The sequence below is a fragment of the Centropristis striata genome, chromosome 8 (assembly GCF_030273125.1).
Source record: "Centropristis striata isolate RG_2023a ecotype Rhode Island chromosome 8, C.striata_1.0, whole genome shotgun sequence".
Classification (NCBI taxonomy): domain Eukaryota; kingdom Metazoa; phylum Chordata; class Actinopteri; order Perciformes; family Serranidae; genus Centropristis; species Centropristis striata.
The window spans coordinates 11220006-11239984 of record NC_081524.1 but is presented as its reverse complement, the minus strand read 5'-3'; the positions used below and the strand labels follow the sequence as shown (position 1 = coordinate 11239984).

General features: G+C 40.7%; 2 protein-coding genes across 2 annotated transcripts; both read left to right on the top strand.

Moving 5' to 3' along the window:
- Window positions 1-206: 206 nt before the first annotated feature.
- On the top strand, window positions 207-12216 carry ntd5 (ntl-dependent gene 5). Its single transcript, XM_059340105.1, has 8 exons — window positions 207-324; window positions 1509-1643; window positions 1993-2184; window positions 7438-7582; window positions 9764-9840; window positions 10460-10642; window positions 11380-11577; window positions 11675-12216. Exons 1-8 carry the CDS (start codon window positions 258-260, stop codon window positions 11755-11757), a joined length of 1080 nt encoding a protein of 359 aa, XP_059196088.1. The 5' UTR covers window positions 207-257; the 3' UTR covers window positions 11758-12216.
- A 311-nt stretch (window positions 12217-12527) lies between these two features.
- LOC131976840 (zinc finger protein 236) lies at window positions 12528-19635 on the top strand. Its single transcript, XM_059340017.1, has 3 exons — window positions 12528-13099; window positions 13421-15760; window positions 17505-19635. The coding sequence occupies exons 1-3, from the start codon at window positions 13082-13084 to the stop codon at window positions 17847-17849; spliced, it is 2703 nt and encodes a 900-aa protein (XP_059196000.1). The 5' UTR covers window positions 12528-13081; the 3' UTR covers window positions 17850-19635.
- The last annotated feature ends 344 nt before the right edge of the window (window positions 19636-19979 follow it).

Sequence of the window (19979 nt, the reverse complement as noted above, 5' to 3'; positions counted from 1 at the left end):
TCCACTTTATCTGCTATCTCAACAGAAATGGGTGAAAGGTCCCTCAGAATGGAATTTTCCCCAAATCTCTTCAACACAAACCAGATGTTTGCTCCTGGGCTGTACCCTCTCTCCCCCCACTCTCTCTCTCTCTCTCTCTCCCCCTCCCTGGTGCTTTCCCCCACCCCTACCACCCTCCCACCTTTTGTTCCCCCCTTCCTTAAAAATGCTGTGTCCGCCTGTCCCTGCCTCATATCGTCCAAGGCCTGGCTTTAAGGATGGACTGTGCCCTGCTGCTGCTGTCCCTGTGGGCTCTGACTGGAGCGGTGTCCCTGCAGGATCCAGGTAAGCCCATCACCCACACCTGCACACTGAACCCAGCCGGACTATCACTGCATACTGTGGACTCTGCCCTGCATGCTTTAATACTCTGTAAGTTGTATTTTAATGTAAAGATGATTATGTAAGTGGTTAAAACTGTTTAAGTAATCATTTAAACTACTTTACTAATCTAACTAATGGTGGGATTGTGCAATGCATGTGTGCATTTTGATATTTTTATTATTTATGCAAGTGAACTGATTGAAAAAAAAATCAGTTGAATCAATGTTTATGATAAATTAGAAAAAAAAGATCCTACCAAGTTTTGATTACCAATACAGAACATGGGTGAGACAAAAAGTAATTTGAAGTAAGTTTATTTCTGTTTTTCTTTTAGTTGTTAATTAATTATGGGATGCCTCACACCTTTATAAGTGACTCTAGAACTTCTATAACTCTTTTCACAATTTTAACAATATGCACTAACTTTTACGCTTCTGACATCCTACATGCAACATCTCTGTTCTGTACACCATGTCTCCGTGCTGTTCTGGCATGATCATGTGTGCATTAGTACAGCACATGTGTGGTCACATGGCAGTGGGCAGAGTGAATACAGTAGCACACATGTTTTCATTCTAACAAATGAAAAATGGGGAACCCTGTCTGACTCCCCCCTCTGCCTCCCCCTCAAATGTTCTGGACATTGAGGGTGTGTCAGTGTTGGCAATGTTGCAACATAAAACAAGTGGAGAATCTGGTTTAATGATGTGTGATGGAGTGTATATGGAGGAGTGGAGGAAATGAGGAGGGTTAATGATTACTCCCATAGATTGATCCTGTTCAAATATGAACAAATTCAGACAAAGTTTCTCTACAGAGAAAACACACACTAAAGACTTTTCACAGAAGTAACAACACTCACTTTTCTATGAAAAACAAGATTGATGGCTGAATGGCAAAGAGTAATAAAGCCTGCCATCTAAATACTTACTCATCTGGCAACCTGGGTGGCAAATGTTTGCCCAGGCCACCCACACTGAATTTACTTTCCTTCAAACAGGAAAAGAAAAAGCAGAACTGGCAAACAAAATCTCATTACAGCCCTTACTGTTTGCTCTTTTTTATGACGGGGCCATGAATGGAGTAGAAGCAAACAAAGGGGAAATTACCGTGATGGTGTGATAGTGTGTGTGGTATCACAACAGGGTCGTGTCCGGAGAGACTTCTGGGAGACGAGAGGAGGAGGACGTGTCCTCGGCCCTGCAAAGCTGACAGAGACTGTGGCAACAAGCGCCAGTGTCTGTGTGATGGCCAGTGTGGGCTCAGCTGTGTGGCTCCAGGTAACTATTTGTATGCATGTGTGCCCTCAGTTGTCACTGTGAACACTATTGTGGGCTCAGTCATTAAAACTGTTTGTGTGTGTGTGTACGCAGCTGTGCCAACATACATCTGTTTGTGTGTTTGTGTGTGTGTGTTTCCTAAAAAATAAAAGCCTTGGTCATGCACAAAATCTGGGCTCAAGATACTTCCTATGTTGGTGCTGAACACAAGCTTTTTATTATGCTTGTGCATTGTGAAAGAGGGCATTGTAATGCATCCAGTCTGGTTATTCAACCTCATTAGAGCCATTTTAAAATGGTTTAGTGCCGTTTCATTTGCACACTCTGACATCCTTTCTGTGCTCCTCAGGTCGGACATGTCCCTGGCCTCTGCCCCCCAGTGACAACTCTGAGGCCAGCCTCCTCTCTCCCACTCACTCCTTCTCCGCTCTGCTTGAAGTGCGCTGCAAGCCAGGATTCAAGCTGCCCAATGGCTTGGATGCCACTATTCGCCGTTGTCAAGGTGACCGACAGTGGAGTGGGGATGAGCCCATCTGCACAGGTGGGTTTGAGTTCAGCAGAAAATGTTCTTTCAATAACAGATTCATATACAGATAATGAACATCTAGAAGATTGTTGCTGGAAGCAGCAGGTTCACTGCACGAGTTCAGGTATAGGTGAATATGTGTTGATGCAAGACGCGAGAGAGAAAGAGAGAGAGAGAAAGAGAGAGCACCCTGTGAATGTGTCGACTGAGACGTTGCACAACTGGGACCTCACATCACCATAGCAACCAGAGCTTCAGTTGTTCAAATTGTCTGTTGGAAAAAGATTTTTACTGATGATAAGTTTAATGAGGAGAGGAAACCTGAACAGTGTGTGTGTGTGTGTGTGTGTGTGTGTGTGTGTGTGTGTGTGTGTGTGGAGGCTGCATATGGATGTACATGCATGTACAACCCCAATTCACAAAAAGTTGGGATGCAAGGAATGCATCCAATTCAGAATCAATAGTATTGGAAAAAGTATTCAGATCCCTACTTAAGTAAAAATGTGTCTGTTAGTATGGGCACAGCACAAATGTCTAGCATTATAAATTGATTATAAGATTCATTCTTTTTTTTTTTGTCTAGCTTTGTTTGTGCTAGAGGTCTTCTGCAATCTCTTAAAGGGACAGTTCATCCCAAAAGAAATAAATAAAATAAATAAAAATAATAAATAAAGAAATATTAATAATACTAGCAGTAGTAGTAGTAAAAATATTAATATTTTATATTAATACTAATATTAATATTTATAACACCTCTCTGCAGAAGTCACAACCTGGTTACAAGGTCTGTGAATGAACTTGAGTAATTTATGAAAAGAGAAATGGCTGCAGAGTTTTTCAAATGTAGTTTTTTGTGGCGCTTTGTGTAGCACAAACAAGGTATCATATAGTTCCATTATATTAGAGAGAAAGCAGACATTTCCAACACTCAGCAACTCACACCAAACAATCTAGCACTACATGTAAGAGGAAAAATGTCTATTATTTTATTTGGGGGTGAACTGTCCCTTTTATTGAACAAAAAACTGACCAGGTTTGCTTTAGAGATGCAACTATGTAAAGCCACAGGGACCAGCACAAAGCTGTCAGGGCATTTAAACAAAAGCACAAGTATCTGAAGTCAATTCTTAAAGAAAACACAAAGGACTTTCAAGTAATTACAAGTCAATTTACAACCAAAGCACCACTGAGCCTCCAGAGAATCATGTGGTTAAATGTTTCAACTTTCTGTCAGTCTAAATATAGAACGACAACAACAAAAAAAGAAGATAAATCTGAATAAGTGGTTCACAGAAAGAAGAATGTGTTCTACTGCTGTGCAGCATTATTGCATGCACTGCTGTGCTGTGAGGCTGCACAGCGGTTCATGAAGTAAAGCCATCAATACTTCTCAGTATCTTGACACATCTCATCAACATGCAGCACCTGGAAGAAAATGCTTATTGCTTTTGTTGACATTTGATAATAAAAAAAAATCAATGCACTTTCAGCTTTAAAGCTTAATCATGCAACATGCAGCTTCAGCGAACACGCTTTCTGAGGAATCCTCAACCCAGCTGGGGCCCAGTCTCACCCTCAAGATTTTTTATCGTTTCAAAGATGTGAAATGAGGATACGATTCTCAGCTCCCTCTCTCTCTCGTAGAGTATCCTCCTGCTGAGAGACAGGCAGAAGGTAGGTGGGCTTTAAACGTGTGAGAGCGTTTGTATTGTGCGTGTCCTTTGCATGTGTGTTAGAGTGTGAGTCGAGCTCCTTCATGCCTGTTGAGAGGCAGTGGGCGGCAGATCACTGTCAAAGTGGCACAGAGCTGCATGCACACGGTGTGAGTGTGAGCGGGTGTGAACGTGTTGATGCTGTGAGTGTGTTTATGGAGAGAGAGAAAGAGAGAGAAAGAGAGAAAGAGAAAGAGAGAGAGGTAGATTTTTCTGTATACATTGGATGTGTATGTGTGGGGGGACGAATTGCACATGTGTAGAGTTTCTATGTGTGTGTGTGCGTGTGTGTGTGGGCGACAGATCACAGTCAGGAGAGTCAGAGAGCTCTCTTGCTCATGCAGCTCCAGGCCTTTCTGTTCCCTGCTCTCCTCTCCTCTGCTCTCCTCTCTCATCCTCTTTTCCTCTCATCTCTTTCTCCTCTCATCCTCTTCCATCTGAGGCCTCTGATAAGGTCTCTCTCTACAATGGGAGCCAAGGACAAGCATGCAGCTTTGGGCTATTTAGTTTGTGGTGCATCTGTGTGCGTGTTTGTGTCTGTGTGTGCAGCAGAAAAGCAAAAGTAAAAAACATTTTTACATCTTACATCACATCAGATTGCTGTGTCTTTAATGCAGCGGTTTATTCAAAATCAGTGTTTTGTAATTTCACAAAAAAAAAAAAGAATTTGATATACCTGCTTCAGAGCAGTTTGGTGCAGCAGCCTGTGTGGGTGGCAGCAGTAGAGGAGGCAGGAGGAGGGCGATATGTGAAAACAGAACTCAGCTTCAGGCTCTCATCCGCAGCCAAACAGAAATCGTAACTCTCCCTCTCCCATAGGTCCCTTTACATTTTTATATTAACGTTCCTCGGTTTCAGATACCTAAGACAGGCCTCAGGCAAGAGCTGTCTCTGCCTTTCAAAGCCGCGTTCAGCTCCGCGCTTGATGGAGCTCGGGTCGCTCCAGCCTCTCTCCAAGCACCACTCTTGATATTTATATTTCCACAAGCGTGAGGCACTCAAACTTCCAGGAATGAGCGGTGCCAGGTGTTATACAATCACGGATATATAGCTGTGAGCTGCCGAGAGGTACGGGGCGGTGTTTCACCTGCTCAACGAACTTTGATTTATTACCTAAGAAGGGTTAGTTCAACTTAAATAGAACAAGACATCGAGTGAAACGCCTCTGTGGGTCACAAACTAAATACAAACCCTGGTTAATACAGAGTCAGATAAGGTAGCAGGATGGACGCTCCTTCCTCAAACCATCTGTATTTTATCCCTCCATCTTTCATTCTTTATTTGTTAACCCTCTATGGTATGCATCATGATGCCAGTTGGGAAGTTTTGGGGGTTTGTTGCCTGTTGCCATGTGTGGAAATTATAAGCAAATAAGACATGCAAAGTTCACTATAATAGAAGACTACGGCCTGCAGGGCTAAGTAATAGCCTGAACTTTACTTTACTGTAACTAACATCAAATATATCTTTGTTAAATTGTAAAGATCAAAACAAAATTATGATGAATGTAATGCTTTTGAACATTATATACATACGTAAACACACACTACCAATATCTCATGCTGCCACGCTGATTCCATAATGGTTCATTGTTGCCTCGAGGCAACATAGCAGTTATCCATAATGGTACGTTGTTGCCTCAGGGCAACAGTTGCATTTTAACAAGTTTCCAACATTTAATTAGAAAATAAATTGCATGAAACTATCAAAAATGTTTACTCACCTATTAGTAGGAAAATATTTTTTTTCCAGATGGAAAAAGGCCACAAAATTATGTTTTGAGTGCTTTTTTGTGGTGCAAAATGGCAAAGCTGTTTACTTTGGAAAAGTCTGCAGAAACTGGTTTCAATATGGCCTCCTGGAGGTCATGTGACAAATTAAACTATTGCTATTGGTTCCCTATACTCTTCTCTCTTTTTAAAGTATAGCACCATTAAAAAAGATGCATTGTAGAAATTTGACAGGCCAAAAATGGGTATGTTGCCTGAGGGCAACACTGTACCATAGAGGGTTAATGATTGTCACCTGTAAAATCACACCCACATGCATCAGTTACATGATGACTCTAATGTGTTTTCTGTGCTTTTTCCGGTAATCAGGGTCTTTGAATGACAAATGCACATTAGAGTTGCTGTATTTCTCTCTGAGGAGTTTCACACACGTCTCTGTCACCACAGGCAGTGGTGGAACAAGTATTAAGATCCTTTACTTAGTAAAAGTGGTAAAAGTATGAACTAAAAGTGTACCTCAGTATGTCAGCTAAAAGTGTCAGCAGCTGTAACTCTTCCTGTGAGCGCTCATTCATATTCAGATTACTTTATTGTCCATTAAATTAGCATAAAATGATAATTCACACATTGTGCAGCATCCAAATGACACAACAATACATGAACACACAACAATACCAATGCAACATCACACAACAGAGGCTGGTGTAAAAACACATAATGCATGATGATATAGTAAACATATGTAATTACATAAAACATGCATCATTATTAAACAATGTCATTTTATCTGCTTATAACTAGATGAAATGTGAGTTATAAACAGTTCTTCAAATGTTTACTTGTATAAATTCTAAATAGGGGGATTTAAAGCAAAGTGTTTTATTGTTATAGTAGTAATTATTACTGGTGCATTAGTTTGTTAGCAGCATTTTACTGTGGCAGCTTTAATCACTTTATATTGTTGGGTCGAATTCTACAATAAAGCATAATGTTCAGTACATTCAAGTACATTTACTCAAGCATGTACTTAAGTACAATTTTGAGGTATATGTACTTTACTTGACTATTTCAATTGTATGTAACTTTATACTTCTACTTCACTACATTTTGAGGCAGATATTGTACTTTTTACTCCACTACATTTAGCTGCCAGCTTTAGTTACTTTTCAGGTCGAAATTTAACATAAAAACATGATGAATTTAAAGTGATTAGATATAACAGTATATCAAGTAATTAAAATGAGCCATATCTTAACAAAATTAAAACACTGCTTACATAAATAATACAAATAATCTAATAATATATTCAGAACATATAAAACAATCTGAGTGGGTCCATTCTGCATAACGATACTTTTACTTTTGATACTTTAAGTACATTTTGATGCTGATACTTTTGTACTTTTAGCGTAGTAAGTTTTGAATGCAGGACTTTTACTTGTAGTGGAGTAAGTTCACAGTGTGGTATCAGTATTTTTTACTAAGGATCTGAATACTTTTTCCACCACTGATGATATTGAACAAATTCATATGTTTAGTATTTACAATCTTAATCTGCAAAGTAGCTACTAATTATGTAGAGTGAAAAGTACAATATTTGCAACTTATCTGCAGGAAAAATGTTAAACGCATAATTTGTATAGATGAAAGTACCTCAAAATTGTGCTGTAGATGTACACCATCACTACTGTGAAGAACTTTTTTGATGTAAAAATGACATAAATGTAACTGAAGGCTGGTCTGATGTTTTTTTCTGCTGGTGTGGATATAAAAAAACCGACCTGACAATATCAATCTTAACCCTTCTGTTCCTCTGTGACCAACAGAGAATCAGTCACCTGGAGAACCCGCCACCGCCGCCACCATCCCCGCCGCCCGAACCTGCCCTCTGCCCGAGGAAGTCATCAACACCTTCAGCATCCAGGGCGACGCTACAACAGGCACCTCCATCCGCTACAGCTGCCTGTCTGGGTGAGGGATGGGGGATGATGGGAGGTTAGGGTTGTGAGTAGGAAGAGGCTATGAAAACCTGAAATGATACGAATGGAGGAAGTGAGAAGACGGGGATGGAGTGTGAAGAAGAGGGAGGGAGCAGAGGGGCAGCTCCATCACAGGAGAGCTGTTAAAAAGAAAATACTCACATCCTGTACTCAAGTAAAAGTACCAATACTGCAGTAAAAAGTATTTAAATCTAAATACAAGCACAGAAGTATTATGGACTAAATGTACTTAAAGTATTAAGGCAAAATAACTCATATATTATTATACCTGACACTGTTAGATTGTTAATACGGATGCATCGATGCATACGCAGCATTTTACTGCAACGTTTTACTGCAGCTGGTTGAGTTTGAGCTACTCTTAAATATTGTATTTTACAGTTTAGTCAAAACTATTGATCTGTCCATGTTTTAAAAGGTCACTAGATAAATCTGAGGAGGCATGAGATGATTCATGTTGAAGGAAAGAAGAAAATACTTCACAAAAAGGGTAAAATGATCAACTGCTGTAATAAGCATTTAATAACATTCCCTAATGATGTTCATGTTAACTAAGGTATTAATTAATACATTATTTAATAGTAAACAAGTGAACTTTACAATAAATATCACAAAGAGCTTTCATAAATAGTAAATTATGATGAAGCAATGCTTATTCAGCATCCTTGTGAATTCAGAAAGTGTGAGATTAGGGTTACAGAGAGCATTAATAAATGGAAAAATTAAGATTAAAAATGCTTCTATAACATGCATGTTAATTTATAGGTTGAAATGGACAATCATTACCCCTAAATAATTAAAAAACATTTTTCTCTTACTGAAATAACAGAGCTGTGAATTTACATATTTATCAACTATTTACTAATTATAGTCAGAACCTTAACATGTAAAACCTGAATAAATGTTCAAAAAGAGACACATGTTCATAGTTAATTTTACTAATACTATTATATTAGATAAATGTTAGTTAATATTTATTACTGCTTCAACTTATGTTAAATCATGTACACTTATTGTAAAGTGTTACCAAAAAATAGATAGTTCTCCTACACAAACCTGTTCTTTTTGTAAAATGTTGAATATTTTTACCTTTTTAAGGTTCGACCAGTTGGTAAAACAAAATGTGAGAAGTTTACAGTCAAAATGTCTCTTTGGTGGGATGATTAGTGAGACTGACCCCATGTGTCCTTTTACAGCAGCTGAGAATTACCCATATTTACCTTTATATTTAACAGCGCCCTCTTGTGGCCGAAGTGATATCATAGACTATTAAAATATAGGCAGAAGAGAGGATACAAAGTATAAAGAACAACAAAGTCCATGTTGGTGCAATAATCCCCTCCACTTGGGTCTGAAAAGAAAAAATACTAAAATCATAAGACAGGCAACACAGTTCCTAATTGTGTTAAATCTAAAGAACATATTTTTCTTCATAATATAATTATGAAACATCACCTTGAGCTGCTGTTCGATGCTTCTTCTTTGTTTCTTCTTCTCTATTTTCTCTCTTTTCAACAGCACGGCACAGCATGTTTCACTTTCTATCCATTCAGTTCTCATGTCTGCTTTAAATACTTAATATTATACACTGTGTTGTATTTTATTATTATTTTTAAGTGTTTTTTAGTGTAAGATCTGAATGTGACTAGTAACTAAAGCTGTCAGATGCATTATGTTAAGTATAAAGTACACTATGCCTTTGAATCTGGAGTCTAAAGTAGCTTATAATGGAAAATTGAAGTGCTAGTAGTTCTGAATTATACTTGAGTAAATGTACTTGGTTACTTTCCACCGCTGTGGGAGAGGTGTTGGGGAACGTCGGGTGATGAGTGATGAATGGCAGGGAATTCATTTTGATCTCCCAGCTGACGATCTCTCCATTGAGCTAACTAGGTCATTACAGTCTAATCTTGTATTGACTCCCCTTTTACACACTGACTCATCGGCAGGATGAGATGAACCCGAGTGGATGTGTCAGCCAGAACTGTGCACACAAAATTCAGACACTCTGAAAGAGAGAGACAGAGTGTAAAAAGGAAATCATTTACACCTTTTTTCATCACTTTTATTTAGATGAAAGCTCTTTAGCTGTCAATACTGTACATGACACACTGCCATCTGCCTCCATCGCTCTCTTCCTTCTCTCCTACAGGGCGGATATAGTGGGGAGCAGTGAAAATTTCTGCCAGGATAATCAGACCTGGCAGTATCCTCACCCCATCTGTAAAAGTAAGTGCACTCTCATGTGTGTGTGTGTGTGTGTGTGTGTGTGTGTTGCTGCTTCATCTTTAGTCAGCGTGTCCTCATGCATCTTTCAAGGTTGTACCAGGAGAAGGTAGGATGGTGGTTGATGCACGAGTGAATGGACTGGAGTGTTTATTTTGAAGGGATGCTCATTTATTTGTTGCGTGCATGTGTTCATGTGTGTGTGCTGTTATGCAAAAAAAAAAAAAAGAGTGAATCAAAGAGAGAGACAGACAGGAAAAAACACACAAACTCCTTCAAGTATTCATCTTTAGAAATCCAGTGCTCAGTTTCAAAGTGCTTTACTGCCATCCTGTGGCCAAACGTGGTACTGCAAGGCCTGCTCCACAGGGAGGAAGGGCAGACTCTTACAGGATGTTTCTTGCATCATGCAACTGGGAATATGACAGACCCCGGCTTTTGTTAAAACATAGTAAATAGAAGAGAGGAAAAAAAAGACAGATTGCTGCAGTTTCAAGCTTTCGGTTTAACTTAAAAATCACAATCAGGTGCAGAAAGCAATAGATAATTACTGAGAAATTGTCCTTTTTTGGAGCAACTTTACCCTCGTTTGTACAATCATCTGCCTCTCTCATTCTTTTAGAGGTGTACTGCCAGCCTCCTCAAGATGTGGCGCAGGGCTACGTGGTGGCTGTGCAGAAGACTGAATATGAAGTTGGCTTCGACATCCACTACCTCTGTAAAAAGAACTTCCTGCTGGACGGACCGCAGAAGGTCACCTGCCTGTCGAATGGCAGCTGGAGCGCATCACCCCCATACTGCAGAGGTGAGCTTCATAAGTGGCCACAAGAGAAACAAAGTGCATGCATTTTGTTGAGTTAAAGTTAGTTAAAATAAGGATTATTTAAGCCCATAAACGTTAGAATTCTTATATGAATATGCAAGTTTTCATTAAACACATTAGTACACATATAAGGGATGAGATGGCATAATATTTTATCACAGATAAAAAAAAAACACAGTAAGTTGATCGTAGTGAATTTCCATTATCAGGATAATCATGAATATGATCATGAGAGAGATTTTATTTGAGCTACCTTGGTGCCTCTCTTACAATCATTTGGCTGTTCACCAAAGCCAGTGAATTGTCTGTAGTTTACTTTTTTTTTCTCATAACATTATTATTTATTATTAAGCTTATAAATTACAGTTTAAATCAAGTACAAATATTATTATTTATTCATATTACATGTTTCATTCTTGTTTAATTATTCATCCAATTTTTTTTAGCTTATTTTACAGAAAATCCTTCTCATTAAATGCATCTTCTATTCCATCTATTCCAGTTCCATTTTAGGAGTTTTAAGGCCTATTTTGATGATTATCAGAATAATATTGTGAATTGCAATTATTATGACCAGGATGAAACATGACATGAAATTTCATATTGTTCTATTCCTAATATATATACTACACACATAAATATATGCAAGACACGATTACACTTTATTATAACCTTTTGTATGACATCATATTTTAATTCTTTGTCAATATGTGTCACAGCTCGCTGTCTCGTCCCTGCTGAGCGAAGCCGAGTGGTGATTGGTGGAGTGAAGCGCTGGCCGTTTGACGTTACAGACGCCATGGTTCCTCACGGGGAAAATGTGACGTTCTTCTGCAAACACCCTCGTAAGCAGTGCAGCTTCACTGCCACCCAGACCTGCTTTGATGGGAAGCTGCAGCCAGCAGCCTGCTACCTTGGTAAACCCCAAACCACCGAAACAGGCCCTCCCTTTTCCTTATCTGCATCTGTGAAACATTATTTTGCAAAATTCATGCTCTTCTCTTTGTTTTCCAGAGCCCACATGGCTGCAGTATAAGCTCTTCCCTCACCGGCTGGTGTCAGAGATTGAAGCATGTGAGGCTGATGATGTGGAGTGACCAACACTCATGACACTGTGTCACAATCTGAACAACTCCTGACACACACCATCACCCGGAGCAGCCCACTCTCCGCTCTGCAGCTTTGCTTAAAACTATCTCTGCTCTGATTGTGGTCTGTTGTACATGTAGACACTGAAACATCCTCTGGTGGATCCTGTCCTCGTGACCTTTGCCCCTCCCCCCTGCATACTATCAACCTGCGAGCGTGATTATAACCTCTAAAGTGTTACTTTGATGCTCCTGCAGCTTGAGACGATGCATACTGTAGAAGGAACCCACACGAGGATGTATATATAATGCATTAATACATGCTATAGCAGTTTTGCCTGTTCATGTAACGCATAATGTCTTGACTCTGTGATATCTCACTGTGTGATCTCTCTGTTGAGCCTGACGCATCAAGTCTTGAGGCTTGTAAGTTTTTAATGATGTGAAATAAAGTCATGTCGAAATGGTTCCGCTGTGTGTGACACATAAAGTCTTTCTGTGCGAGTTCAAGTCCATTCCTCTCCATCCTCTTCCTCCCTCTGTTGCTTTGATTCCCGTCTCTGTGACTCCCAGGCGCACGGGGAGCCTTTCTTTGCAGGCTGCAGGTTCAACCGTACTCATAGGCTGAACATGGCTACTGGTCGGACCCGGTAGGCTGCGACACCATAGCAACTCCCCTTGACCCCTCCCTCCCTCGGCATTCGCAGCATCACCCTTTACACTGCACAGTCATATTTGGTCCTCCGGAAATATCCACAGCACGGGTAAGCCAGTCCCTATGCAGCGAGTGTATGGGTGGAGTATAGTTTAAAATACAGTTTTTAAATGTATCGAAAGGGCGTCCGGTGCGTCCGACGCCGGCTCTGGCAGCAGGGCTGGGATAAAATGACAACGCGCCGGGAAAGTTTGTCCTAAAGCTGCCGGGTCGCGCTCTCGCTGTCTCGGACCCTCGGCTCTAAAATGGCTGGCTGTAGGTCCGAGGAAGCTCCGGTGCAAAGGGAAGGATCCGCTCCACACCGCGACTCTCTGTAAATATACACGTTTGTCTACTCCGCTGTTAGCGATGGCGTTGTCCCAGGTCCGAGAGCTGTCAAGGCGCACCATAATAACGCTGGCGTTTCGGACCTAGGACTGTGCGTAATGGCGTCCTCCACGGACAGTGCTGCTCGGTTTTTACCCCCCAGACAAATTCTCACAACAGGACTTCATTTGCAAACGGAATATGTTGCAAAGCGAAAATGACACGTTTTTATTATTTATGTTGCATGGTAGAAGTATGAAGGAGAGGAGGTGTTTATTCCGGACTCTTCTGTGCTCCGGTGGGTTTCTGTGAATGATCGGCGACCCCTTGGTAAGAAATCCGCTGAGCTATAATTTCGGATCATGCAAGGTAACCAACACAATTAACAGGACGCTGTGATGTGCAGGAGGGGGGTCAGATGAGGAGTTAGCAGGCTCAGTCTCTGCAGGCTCTTATCAATACCACAATGTCATTGATTATTGGCTTTTGCACTAAACTTGACCCCAATAATCACCACTGAGACATGAGTTTTTCCAGCCATCCCATGGTTTATATTTAATTCCTCTCCTTTGATACCATAAAATGTGCTTATTTTTATTCTAATGTTCCTCCTCTGACTTTCTAATTTCTTATTTTAATCCTAATTTGTAGAAATATAAATGGGTATGCCCCAAAATGGATTCTCAGCTGGCTTCAGTCCTGACCAGTGGCAGCCTGGATGTCCAAAATGGCAGCCGGTGTGCAGAGGGATCAGGGCCAGTGACAGAGGCTTTTCAGGACCCAAAGGAAAAAACCTCACCCAGTACTGTACCAGGTAACCTCCAGCCGTGCCCTGTCAAAGCAGCACTGGCCATCAGGCAGCCTGCTCCATCAATCAATGGGAATAAGCCAGAGGTGGGCGGGACTTCTAAGCCAGCCTCTCAGGAAACGAGTAAGATTGGTGGGTTCAGACAGCCAATCACAGTAAAGACTGGAGTGCCTGTGTTGCGCAGCCAACCAATCAGACTCAAAATTGTTGTTCCCCCACGGTGCAAAAGGCCAATCACAAACTCTGCCATCAGCCTGACCAAAGACTTTGCTCGCTCACATTTCAAAAGACCTGTTTCAGCCGGAGCAGGAAAAAACAGAATATCAGCTGTTAAGAATGAAGGAGAAACCAAGGAAGTCACTTTTAAGACCGAGGAAGCTAAGCCAGAATCATTCCACGAGACAGAGGCAGAGGGAGGGGAAACAATGTGCAAAGACAGGCATGTTTCAGGTGCTAAAATCAATCACGCTGATGGGTTAGATACTCCGTTAATCTCACACACTAATCCTGTTAAAATTCTGAGTCTGAAAGGGATTAAAGAGGAAACTACAGAGAGAGAGATTGTGGAAAATATTCCTATAATTTTGCAAGAAATGGACTTGAGGTCTTGTAGGATGTTTGGGGAGGTGGAGATGGAGGAGCAGACGGAGCCGCTGGACCTGAGTCTGCCCAAGAAAAGAGAGAGTCGGGAGAGGAGGTGTGAGCGCCTGCTGGACGACTCCGGCTGCGAGAGCTCGCTGATTATGGAGGTGGACGAGTATGAGGGAGAAGGAGACAGAGATATAGTGGAAGAGGATGATGATGGCGAGGGAGAGGGCGCCGTGCTGCGTTTGGACGGCACAGACGCACTTGAAGACTCTCTCCTGTCCCCCTCTGTCCTCACCTCCCTCTCCTCATTAGACACTGAAAACCTTCTTCTCATAGACGACCAGGGAATCCCCTACACGCTCAGTCCAGACGGGCTCAAAGTGCCGCAGGTCGACGCTTCGGCGTCAGAGGATCACGTAGAAGGAACGGGCTCGCCGCAGTCAGCAGAACCTAGCCTCAGCCAAAGTTTACATAATGCACTAAATGCACCTTCAGATCATCTTTACAACTCACCAGCCCCCGCTACTGATCCTCCATCGCTAACTGTTGATCAGTCAAAGACTCCAGAAGTCTTCACCAGTTTGATAACAAACACAGATCCGTGTGCGGCCGCAGAGCCGTGTGTTCAATCTGTCCAGGAGGCTAACTCTGTCATATCCATCCCCACCCAGCCCATCCAGATCCTCACCAACGCCTCTACTAACGCTCCTATCCTCCTCCTGTCCTCCTCCTCTTCCTCTCCTCAGCTCTCATCCTCTCAGGCGGCTCTCTCGCTCCCCCTCTCAGTTACTCAGACCTCCCCTGGTGCTTCCAACCCCATGTTCCTCCTCCTGTCATCCGTACCCTCGTCCTCTGGCGACTCCGTCTCTACCTCCACCCCCTTCGCTGTCCTCGACCCCTCCACCGGTCAGCTGTCCCAGATCACCGCAGCCTCCGCTCCGATCTCCCTCCCGCTGCCCTCCGGTCAGGTCAGCGCGCTGGGATCGCCCCTCCCTGCGCTGTCTCACCCCATCGTCCGCCTGAGTCCCAACAACCCGCCCATCATCCTGTCGGGAGTGACCAGCGTCACCTCCCCGCCCCCCACCACCGCCTTGCATCCTCAAATCAGCTCTTCCGATTCAAACCCTGGAAGCGAAGCCATATCTGCTGAAGAAGTCTCAAGTGAAAACAACAAGCCATCAACTTTTACAGCGTCCTCTCCGCACCCACAGTCCGCTAATTTGACCTATGACCCCTCGACTCAGCCCAGCTCAGAGGCCCAGTCCCCAGCCTCCGAGGCCAGGTTCGACCTGTCTGACCTGCACTCAGAACATTTACCTCTGGACGACCATCTTTACTTCTCCAGCGCCGCTGCTCCCCCCTCCCCTCCCATCGGACCCATCCTCCCCTCCGACACACTTGACCCGCTGGATCCTCTCTCTCCGGAGGGGTCACCCAATGCCATAGCCTCCCGCAGGGTGCTGTACTGCCAGCTGTGCCCGCGGGTCTTCTTTTACCTCTCCGACCTTGAGCGCCACGCCATCACGCACTCGCAGAAGAAGCCTCATGTTTGCCAGCAGTGCGGCAAAGCCTTCAAACGCTCCAGCCATCTGCAGGTCAGATTCGAGCTAATTACAATTATCGTTTTATCAGAAATAAATTAGTCACTTGAGCAGATGTCACATACTATTAGTGCAGTGGCTGTTAAACATGCAGTGACTACATTTTAGGCCAATTTGGTGCAGCAGGAACAATCTGCAAACACAATTCGGACATTTTATTGTCAAACTTTTTAATTTGATATTTCTTATTTATACAGCTAGCATGAAGAAATTAACATTAGTAATGATTTGTCATGTTTATGGCCTTCAACTCAGTTTTTACTTCCTGTTTGTTACTCACCAGCTGCTGAGGGAGATATCTAGATATTTAGCTGCTAAATGCTCCTCTATGTTCACCAGCTAATCACTCACTTTGTCTGTCTGTCCTTGGGGGATGAGCAGGTTCTGCTCAGTGGGTTTTTAAGAGCTGCCTGCTGCAGCCAGCACGCTGCTAGGAGAAAGAGGAGAGTCAACCAACACAGAAAAATTGCTGTTAAATCAGAACAATTAGCTGAAAGATGCTAGTCCTGCAGAGTTGAGGTGTCAGTTGATAAGTTTTCAAACAATCAATCAATCAAACTTTATTTGTATAACACTTTTTATACAAAAGAAATGCAACACAAAGTGCTTCACATAAAAGGGGAAAAGTAATAAAAAATAACGTGCTGGACCACAGTGAGAAAACGACACCTCACGGCAGGTTTTAGTTCTAACTTATGCTATTATCAAAAGGCCACTCCCAGAAGACCTGAGGGTCCTCGAGGGTTCATAGGATACAATTAAATCAGATAAATAGGCTGGTCTAAGACCATTAAGAGATTTATAAACCAGTAAAATAATCTTAATTATTATCTTGATAATAACCAAACTCATTATCAAGAAAACCATGGCTAAATATCAGCTCTTAAATTAAACTCTTATGAGCTATTTTGTTGCTATTATTATATTTGTCCAAACAAATGTACCTTTAGTTGTACCAGGCATTAAAATAAACAAGAAATTGAAGAAAAACAATGGTCTAATAATTTTTTATATTCAACATTTTGTCAAACTATATTCAAAATTTCAGCCACTAACTATTGCAAAAAAATAATTTAAAAAACGGTTGAGCTGAATTTATCACACAAGACAGAATAAGAGCATCATTGTGAAACAGAATGTGGCACAATTATAATTTTATCTCAATGATCTTGTATTTATTAGTAAAAATACCAAAGTAAAAATCGTAATTGAAAATAAACCCTGATTTGTGTTTTTTAAGTGATCGTTTCATAGATTGTTATTGTTTTTTTGTGAACAACTTTTTTTATTGCTTTTAAAGACAGAACAAGTACAGCAGTCCGATAAAATTAAAAGGTACATTACAATCAAATTGAAAATAATAGTAATAATAATAATAATGAAATAAATAGAAAAAAGAAAAAAAATAGGGAAAATTAAAAATAAAAAGGGACCAGGCGACGACCCCCCACCCCCCCAACTGGATCTCTATAAAACTCTTACAGGACATGAGAGACCATGTTTGAGTAATGCAAATAAAAATATTGATTACAGCAATTCCTTGATCTTATCTGCCATTGTTTGCCATGCTAGAATAGTATCAGCTCCAGCACCGTACATTCTTGCCACTGAAAGCTCCATATTTATTATGTCAATGCATGTGTTAATCCAATGGGGTTTGGTAACTGTATGTGGAGGTTTCCAGCGTAAAGCCCGTTTCATGGATTGTTGATCAGACGTTTATTGTTTTCTTCCACAGAGACACAAGCACATCCACACAGGCCAGAGGAACTTTGTGTGCCCAATCTGCGCCAAACGCTTCAGGGAGGCCGGCGAGCTCCAGCGCCACCAAAGGGTCCACACCGGAGAGAAACCCTACCAGTGCCAGCTCTGCCACACACGCTTCGCAGAGCGCAACACGCTACGCCGACACACCAAACGCAAACACCCTTACCACCAAGTAGCCATGGAAATGCTGAACGAGAGGAGAGACAGAGGAGGCGGGGGCGACGGATCCGGAGTGCAGGAGAAAGAAGAGAGCGCTGAATGGTACAGCTCCACTGTGTCCAATCTGGAGAACTCAGACTCTGAGATGGAAACCTGAAAGAGTTTCCTGCAGACAGACTCTAAAGTGAAGGGAAGCAGGAGGAGGGCCATCATGTGTGAGTCCGGTTAAACTTTCCTCGTTTATTTACATTCAAAAAAGGGAGCACTTGCAATATTTATTTTGATGTTTTTAAGCTAATTTATTTATATGAATGTATATTATTCCCATTCCATTTAAGTGGTCAAAACTTCAAAGTAATACATGATTTTGACATTTGAGCTTTTTCGTATGAAAAAAAGTAGATAACTCTAATTCCCAAAAAAGACGTGATGCTGTGTAAAACCGTAAAACAGAAAAGTGAATATTTATAAAAAATAAGTTTAGCAGTTTCAACATTAAATATATTGTCCTTGTCCTGTTTTAATTTGAATATACAGTGCTTAACAAATTTATTAGACCACTGATGTGTGTCACAGCTGTCCTAAATTAACAGCAGTAGTAATCACAAAAATATTTTTTTTATGTTTTTGTAATGATTAATACACCAGTATGTAGAATCTCTTTAATCCAAATTATATTTTTAATGCTAAATTATAATTATTATTGTATCCATGAATTTATAAAATCTACTGCTTTAAAAAAAAAAAAATTCAAATTTCGTCAATTTTTTGTTATTTTCTTGTATTTCTGAACAGAAAAATTAGTTTTAGTTGTTGAATGTTATGCTTGACTAATTTCTGAGAGAATCCCAGTGAGCTGGCTCAAATTTGGGTATAAAAAGGTGAATTCACTTTGCAAAATAAATAACAATAACATTTTAGTTTTAAACAAGCTTTGAAAGATTATTCAATAATTTTCAATAATTCAATATTCTAATACATTTGTTAAGCACTGTATGTCAAACGGGATTAGTGAATTTTCACATTTAATTTTATTTATGATTTAGACAACATCCCAACTTTTTTGAAATCGAGTTGAAAGAGAAGCTCGTGCTTGAAATCATGGTTTTTATTGGAGTTCAGAATCTAAATTAGACTTTTCTAGAGCTGCAACGATTTGTCGACTAATGGATTAGTTGACCGACAGAAAAATAAATGCTACTTTTTTAGTATTTGATTAATCGCTGTGGTATTTTTTCATGCATAATTGCAGAAAATGCTGCTCTCAATTATGAAGATTTCCTACATTTCTCTGTCATTTTTCCATATATTAAGCTGAATATCTTTGGGTTGTGGACTGACGAAACAAGGTATTTAAACACATCACCATGGATGTTAATGATCTGAGATTTTTCACCATTTTTGACACTTTATAGACCAATCAATCCACCAAATTCCATTAAGTGAATAGAAAATTATCTGATAAAGAAAATAAGTTGCAGCCTCGGACTGCTAACATGCCTCCATGAAGTTGCATTCCCATACAATCCAATATAAAACCCTCAAGTGCTCAGAAAAGAAGGATAACTTATTTACTCTCAACAGCTCCTCGGCTCTAGTCGTGTAAATAAAGAGTACTATTTGTAAGAGCTGCACTTCTGCACTATCTTCTGTGAAAGATGTAATCTATCTTTCTTACCGTCAGAGACACTGTGAGTCATTTGCACTTGTTTTATTTCAATATTAACTGTTTGGTTTTTTTTACATTGTGAAGGAAAATGCTTACTTTATCTTTTGCTGCAGCTGTCAATTTTAACGTATTTAATTCATATCATGTGAGAGTTTGACCAAATGTTTTTGAGTTATTCTAACAAAAAAAAACACTATATTCAGATTTATTTTGTTGTTGTTTAATGTGAATTATGTTAACTTATTTGAATTAAATTTTGTCAACCGTAACTGAATCTTCTGTCTTTGGTCTCTTTTCCTCCCAGCTGTTAAAGGAGTTGAAGTGTATTCGATGTGGCTTTTCATATTAATCACATATAACGCTGCTTGATAACGAACATCAGGGCCAGAGTCCATATCTCTGCTCTAATTTAAGCTGATCTTCACAGTCGATTCTCTTTTCTACTTTAATCACCGAAGATGAAACCAGACTTTACATGGATCTTTGTGAAGAAGAAGAAAAATTAAGGTACCTGATATATATCTGCTGGACTGCCTCCAGGGAGTAATTGAGTTTTGTAAGGCAGTCCTCTGTTTTTTTCTGCACACTCTCAATTTTCTGCTCCATTTAAGCCACAGA